A 7,626-nucleotide genomic window follows, 5' to 3' on the forward strand; every position below is an offset into this window, starting at 1 on the left:
TTATAGCCGAAACAAGTTGATATGTCGAGCCAACAGGGGAGCAGTGTCCCAAAACACGTTAAAGAGATCATACCTAGAGGTATTACTTCATTTGCATGGTCCACCGATATCTAGGCTCTTGAGACCGAAGCATAGGTGACCCAAGTGAGGACATGTGAGCCCACATGTAAGAGTGACCACTGACGATTGGAACACTATAATCAAGAAGTGAAACATTATAGGTATAGCCCAAAATCCCTGGTGGGCCACTTACCGAGTAAAGAAAACATACAAGGGGTCAATTTCAGATAAGGCTCCATACCTACTTCATTTAACACAAGCTTCTTTCCACTTTGTTTCGCTAACACAAGTTTCTCTTTAAAAAAACCTTAGGTCCCCCCATCTGCACTTTTTACTCTTGTTTTGTACAATTTTATTAAATTCTGTCCACATCCCATTTTTATAGTTAAGATATAGATCATATCCAACCACTGCATAAGTGAAAGAATGAACTTCATTAGTTTCTAAAATCAGAAAGTTGTATTAATCAATTAGGTTATATCTTAATTTATCACTGTATATACAACAATTACTTAAACCCATAAATTTTGATGTTATTAGTAAGTTTTCATTCTATAATATGTGAGGTTACAAGGCCTAAAGTGCCCCCCCAAAAGGGTGCATCGTGACTCAATCATCAAAAGTGATGTTTTAACAATAACTATGATAATAAAATATTCTATGTACACAAAACTTCGTAAACCCTAAAAAAACTGCAGCATTTCTGGAATGCTGTCCCATTTCTATTCCTTTTATTGTGCTGGAAAACGTTGTGGCTTCTTTTTCTATGTCTTGTTTTTCTTCCTACTCTTAGTTGTGTATTGGAGGTTTTCTCCTGGCTGGAGAATAGTCCATTTCAGCTATGTCCATAATGTCGGCATATTGGTCATGGCCCTCCTGGTGTTCGGAACTTGTCGGTGAACCAACAGGGAATTTCTCTTGCTTCTCACCATTTTCTTCGTTGCCTGATTTGACTTTTGAAGTAGGGTTAGCTTTGTTTTCTCCATTCTCTTCGCTCTGTATACATGGAGAGCATATAATGTCATTTAGAGGAAGATCTAAACCCTAGCTACGGAGATTTAGATATTAACTAGTAACTATTAACCAACCTTTGAAGTGGTGGTAGATGTAGGAGCACTAGAAGTTATTGCAGACGAAAGTTTTCTACTCTTTCCTGCAAAAATGAATGTGAAAATCCGCTTGAGATATGACTGTTGGATTTGGTGCAAGACAAGACAACGTGGGCTTTCCTAAAATTTTTGATTGATAAACTTTGGTGTCTGTATTCCACACATTTCTTACACAAAGTGCCCCATAAACATCTATATAGTTGATCCAACTCAAAGGGAATTAACCATAGTTAGAGAAGCTTCTTAATTTGTGGACAAAACTGCTTTGTCAGATTACATGGCCATGGGTTCAAATGTTCTGAAAGGAATAGTACTATACTAGCTAGGCCTAGTAGTAAAAAATGTGGAAGAATATTTATCCTAGGGAAGGGGATATTTAATGGTGCTTTGGCCTGTGCCTCCTAGGTCCATAGTAATCTTCTTGAATGCTTGGTAGCCAGTGGTGTGATTTGTTCAATACTCTAGAGGCTTTTTTCTTCTTGGTACCTGAACAGTGCCCTTCTTTGCAGAGAATGACCTCTCCCATAACTTCATAACTAGTTTTCATCACAGTACCCTCCTGCATATAGCAACAGTTTTACACCTTCAATAGTGGGAAAGGATAACCGAATAGAAGTAAAAAAAGTTCCATTCCAAAAACATTCAATGCAGTGCACCGAATGAATAAATCATGAAAGATTTGGAGACTGACATGCAATTTAGGATGCCCTGCTGATTTGAAACTTTTCTCCAAGCGAATCCCTTCACAAAAAAACATAAGATATCAGAATTTAATCATGCTGTAATGGCAAAGCAGAAACAGGATATCTGTTCGTTATAAGTAAGAAAGGTTTCTTGGCGTATACCTTGAACACTAGAAAGGAAAATGCATAACAGCAGAAGGGAGACTGCTAGGCAGAAAGACCTCATTTGAAGAGCAGAGAAATGATTAACAGTTATGGAATTCTAAGGTCGGGAAAAAAACGTATGTTTCAGTTTTTGTTTCTCTTTCTTCCTTCTTGGTGTTGGAACTTGGGTGTTAGAAAGCTTGCGAATTGTCCATAGCAGGGGAAGTGCCTGCCTTGATATATACTTGGCTGTCGGGACCCACATGGAGTTTTCCTATTTTAACTTGAAAAAAAAAGAGTTTTCTTCCACTTTCTTTGCCTTTTTCTCTTTTTTTTCTGATGTGATGAAGCTATAATTTGTCTAAGAAAATGACTAATCATTTGGGCACCCCCACTACCCCATTGTTCAATTATGGATTGTGTGTGGATCTTGTTTTACGATACTCAAGTGTGGACTCTATAGGCCTATTGGGGGACATAGTTGTGCTTTTAATTAATGGGGATGCTCTCCCCTATGTTCAATTTTTAAGTGTCAGAATGAAACCCAAGAAAGACAAGAAATTTTAGAAATAACCTCAAAGAATGAGAAACAAGAACATTTTGCCTTTTGCATATCCTTAACTGCCCTACCCTTTTGGAGTAGCTTGAGGGTTTTCTGATTCCTGGTTTAGGCTTTGCCCCCCTTTTCCAACACCTTCACACAAAGCTTTGTTACTGTTATGAATTCGATTTTGAAATTCAAGCAATCAAGTGAAGTTTTCATGTAGGATTAGACAACTAATTTTTTTTTTTAAGATTAGGATTAGACAACTAATTAGTACTACTATTGATTGTACATATTGTACCATCACCTTTACGCTCTTGATGTCACTTCTTTAGGGACGTCAACAGCATTTTCACCATCTGCCAAAACCTAAAACAATAGGGGTATTCCATTTTAAATGACTAATCAGATCAAATAGCTATGGGTGTCTTGTATGGTGCCTTTTGATACAACAGCCTATTCGTTTAGACTTGCCAGATTAATGTAACTGCAAGAGATGGGACTCCTTGACAGATCAAATCCATAACTTTTGTTTTCCCCTCTTTTTGGTCTGAATTTGGTTTTTGTGAGATTCTCTGTGCAAAGAGCATTTACAAGAAATAACAGTGAAAAAAAAATAGACACTCGTTTTATCCAAGTAGTGGCCACCATACTTGGGATCTTAAATTGGTATGTATTTCAGATAACATGCCTTGATATGTCCTGAACTTATCTCTTCCCATTTTATTTATAGTGAATACATAAATTTAAGGGGTCAAAAAAAGAACCAGCTTCTAAGTTATGGAAACAACAAAATTTAATTGTTATGCTCATACAGTTTAATCCTTTAGTATTTGTGATTAGGACCTTGCATGTTATAAGTGGACCGTACTTAATTAGTAGTGGATAATTATCATCTCATATCTAAAACCATAGAATTATAAAAATACCAAGAAAATATGTACACTTAACCCCTCTTGTGCTTAAATTTAATGATATACATTAGATAATTTGAGTAGAGATTTTTATTAAGTTTATGTAATAGTCCTTTATATGTCATTAGGCTTCATTTGGTGAATAAAAATCACAAATTTTGTCGAGACTAGGGAAGGCGTAAGAAAGTTGGTTAAGCAAATTTTGTAAAATGTTAGAGTAGTTAATATTTGTTGGGGACTAAGATCAAATTTGTTATTATACTTTGATTCAATATTGAATATTTTCATTGTATTTTAATTTCTTTTTAACAAAGTAATAGGAACTGAATATTTTATGAAATGTTTTATTAGTGTAAATTGCAAAATTTTTTATTGTATTTTTAATTTTGTTAATTTTTTAAGAAAAATAATGAAATTAAATTATTTTACAAAATATTCTAATGATTTGTTATTTTGCTCGAGTAATCATAAAAAAAAAAATTGCCCGTTGCCTTTTGTGTCTATTAATTTGAATATTGTGTAAAATAATAAATATAGGACAAAATAACAAATAGACATGCATAATTTAATTTATGTGTGAAAATTACTATAAAGGATGTTAGTGAAAAAGGAAAAAGAAAAGATAATTACGCGATTGATAAATTGCAGAGTAGCAGTTGTGGCATTCAATGGGGGAATGATTTAGATCTTCCACGTCAGCATCTGATTGAGACAAGGCTGGCCAAGTCCCACGTGTCACAAGAAACAATAGAATTTAATGTGACGGTGACAGACAACGCTCGCGGTCACCTCTTGTGTCACCCAAATTGCCTAAATCCTGACATGGCAGCATTGTCCTTAGTTGCCCTAGGGGCCGGCCACTCCACGTGGACGTCATTATCGCGGGTCCGTAAAGGATGGCGTGGCAGTTAAATCGGCCAGGTGGACACTGCCAGTTCACGTTGAATGCTGTGTCTTCGGCCAACAATAAAACATCTCATAAGGCTACCCTGTCGGGGAGGTGCCATCTGGGCCGACTTTCATCTATAAAAATTCAACCGCATGTAATAGCGGACATTTCTCCTAATTAATCCTTCATAAAAATATTATTAATTTCGACTACTCACAAAAGCTAAATGCTAATAAATTTATTATTTATTGTCTTAACTTATTTGTGAATAGTTAAATTATTGGATTGTTGGTTAAAAAAAGTATCACCCTAAAATAATATATGTTGGTTAAAGAAAAATACTTTTCTTCATTCATTGTTAATACTATTATAAGAAAAATGGAAAATTTAAATCTTTTCCCTAAGATTTGTTAATATTTTACTTTAGTGTAGGAATCATTCAATCAATTACTTTCATCTGCCATATATGGTTTACTTACCGTGTAAACATAGAAAAGTTCATTATTAAATTAGAAAATTTTATGGTTACAAGTAGATATCACTTTCAATTATAAATTAAACTAGGTAAACTAACTGGTATGGGTCGTTTACTTCAGCATTTTTTAAGTAAAAGAGTTTCCTAAATGGAAGCTAACTTGTATAGCATAGCTTGCTTTTGTCTTCACTTGGTAAACTACTAATTAATTGTTTAATTCAAAGTCCTAGCCAGCTCATTCAGGCAATCTTATTCTTTTAAGGCTTCCAAATTAGTGTTTTAATAGGGTGCACGTAGCAGGTGGACAAGACCTAATGCATTACTTTTGCATTTTTTCCGCTGGAATTTGTAGTTTAGCTTTTACCAAATGAATGCCTATCTGTAGACGTCAACAAGAAAAGTAATCTTAGAATAATAGGCACAAATGATATGTTACTTCAATAAGATCCTGTTTGTATTAAATTAATCTTTCTTTATATATTAAAAAAAATGAACATGCGTAGACGCATGTTATTAAAATTTAATGCAAAAGGAAGGAACGGTGCGCAGCCATACATTGTAGGGTTACAAAGGGTTCTTTCTTTTAACACAATTCAAATTTATCACTTCCTTAAGATGATAAATCAAATGTATCATTCATTTGTGAATAGATGCACTATTACTATCATATTGTTAAATTTAATTAAAAAATAACAAAAATTAACGAAAAAAATCCTCTTAAAAAATAAAAGGATATTCTTTAAAATATTTTAATATTTAACTATTTTTAAATCAACGTATAAGATACAATGATGAAAAATTACATTGGTTCAAAGATGAATAGTAAATTTAATCTACTATTTTATTTAAAATAATAAATTTAGACTTTATCTTTTTTTAATATTATATATTTTAATTTCATAATCCTATACGCACCCGAATATATGACTTATTGATTAGTATATGATCTCTTGGTACAAGTTTGAATCCTCTTTTTTTTTAAAAAAAAAAAAAAAACTCATGACCATGGGCAAATGCTTGGAATATATAGTTGTGTAACTTTCAAAAAACACAATTCTTTCTTTTTCTTCTTCCTCATCTTGTTTTGAGTGTTGAAAATTTTGATTCCTTAATAGCCTGGAATTGGTTGTTACCCTTTTTAAAGAAGGAAGAGGATAACTCTCTTATGAAACTTTAACTAATACACACAAAAGTAAAAAAAAAAAAAAGGAATATGTATCTTATAATGTACAAACTAAAGCTGCTTGGATCTGTTTTGGTCTTTTTCTCTCTTCAACCATGAAGAAAATGCTTAATGCATAACGTCAACTGCCTTTTAAACCTGATCGAGTAACATAAGATGATATAAACAGTCAATTTTGTCCCCGTACTATTGTTTTGAAGTGGTGGCCAAAAAATTAAAAAAAAAGAAATCGACATCAGATTTGTCCTAGACCTACTCTCTTTCATTAATTGCTTAACTTAGCAGCTTAGCTTCGCTCAAATGGTTGGGGCAAACTTGGAAGTTTTTCAGGCACAGAGGGCTGATGTTCTCACATACAAGTCGGCAGAACACCTTTCTGGAGCAATGTGGTACACTAAGACCAGAGTCAGCTGCGGCAATATCCAATCATTTCACCAAAAAAGCAGATTTGTATAGAAGTTCACATGTAAAATTAATGAGTAATGTTAATTGACACCAACAATAAGTAGTGTGGAAATGAATCTAAATGCAACGAAAACAAGGGTAAGGGAGCTCGGCCGACAGAGCGACAGCACATGTTTTGGGGATTTGTTCGAAGATACTGGACCACATATGCAAATATTATGGTTTCCTTGTTCTTCTGGATGTTTTCTTTGTGATATGTATTGTGTCTGGTTGCCACCGAACAATGCAATCTCGTTAATCGGTTACCCTTTACTTGAAGTAGTAGTCCTCCTAAACAAAAATTTCATCTTCTACAATTTATCTAGCCAGTACCCTTTTAGCCACTAAAGACTAGGGTTACTCTGGATGAAGCTTGCGTACAACAAAAAGTTCTCATTGGGTACTTCTTAATCATGAATTTCTCCTTTCTCTCATCAAAAGGTATCGAGGATATACTGAGATTTGCTTTGTGACTCACAATTTTATCAGATTAAAGTTTTTTCTCTTTTGTAGTTGATCAATTCGATTACTCACAGATAATAAAAGCAAAAAAAATAATATGAATATTACTATTTGGAAACTACTCATATTGCTGAAGAGTGGAAACTTAAGCATGCATTTTTTATTTTTACTTTTCAAAACAATGAGGCTTGGTATAAGTGAACAGGCTCTAACTTTTTCAGCTTCGTTTCCGTCTGGGATTTATGATCCTTTTCTCATATGACCAACAATTTTGAGAGAGGAAACTTTGGATTTTGAAACTTTCTTTTTCTTACAGCAAATATGTGGCTAACATTTAGAAACAACCAGGATACGCCTCCCCTTACGTTTACGCAAACATTGCTAGCAAAGTATCTAGATATATGCGTTGAATTTAATCTCGTGAGATAAATGATTGATATACGTAAACTTTACGTCTATCTTTGGTGGTCGAGCATGTTGAGATAGAGAGAGGTATATTTTGAAACAATGGCTCAACTATTCCATTGATTGAGAATGAAAATATATATACAAAAATTGGGCATTGCCGTGAGTTACCCAAAACACAAAAATAAGAAACTATCCTAGAATTAGAGGATTACAACACAAAAATAGAAACTATCCTAGAATTACGGGATTACAATTAATTGCAGGATATTATAAGAATTTAAAATATAAGGAAAACCTATTGCAATTAATTC

The 7,626-nt window shown here is 33.7% G+C and overlaps 1 protein-coding gene across 1 annotated transcript; it reads right to left on the bottom strand.

Moving 5' to 3' along the window:
* Positions 1-572: 572 nt before the first annotated feature.
* On the bottom strand, positions 573-2,203 carry LOC110411234 (uncharacterized). The gene is made up of 5 exons (XM_021421286.1): positions 2,015-2,203; positions 1,861-1,910; positions 1,656-1,728; positions 1,149-1,213; positions 573-1,056 (listed from the first exon to the last, which is right to left on the bottom strand). Exons 1-5 carry the CDS (start codon positions 2,076-2,078, stop codon positions 850-852), a joined length of 459 nt encoding a protein of 152 aa, XP_021276961.1. The 5' UTR covers positions 2,079-2,203; the 3' UTR covers positions 573-849.
* Positions 2,204-7,626: the final 5,423 nt, after the last annotated feature.

Source organism: Theobroma umbraticum, unplaced genomic scaffold (genome assembly GCF_002168275.2).
Source record: "Theobroma umbraticum cultivar Fairchild unplaced genomic scaffold, ASM216827v3 scaffold_56.0, whole genome shotgun sequence".
NCBI classification, from domain to species: Eukaryota; Viridiplantae; Streptophyta; class Magnoliopsida; order Malvales; family Malvaceae; genus Theobroma; species Theobroma umbraticum.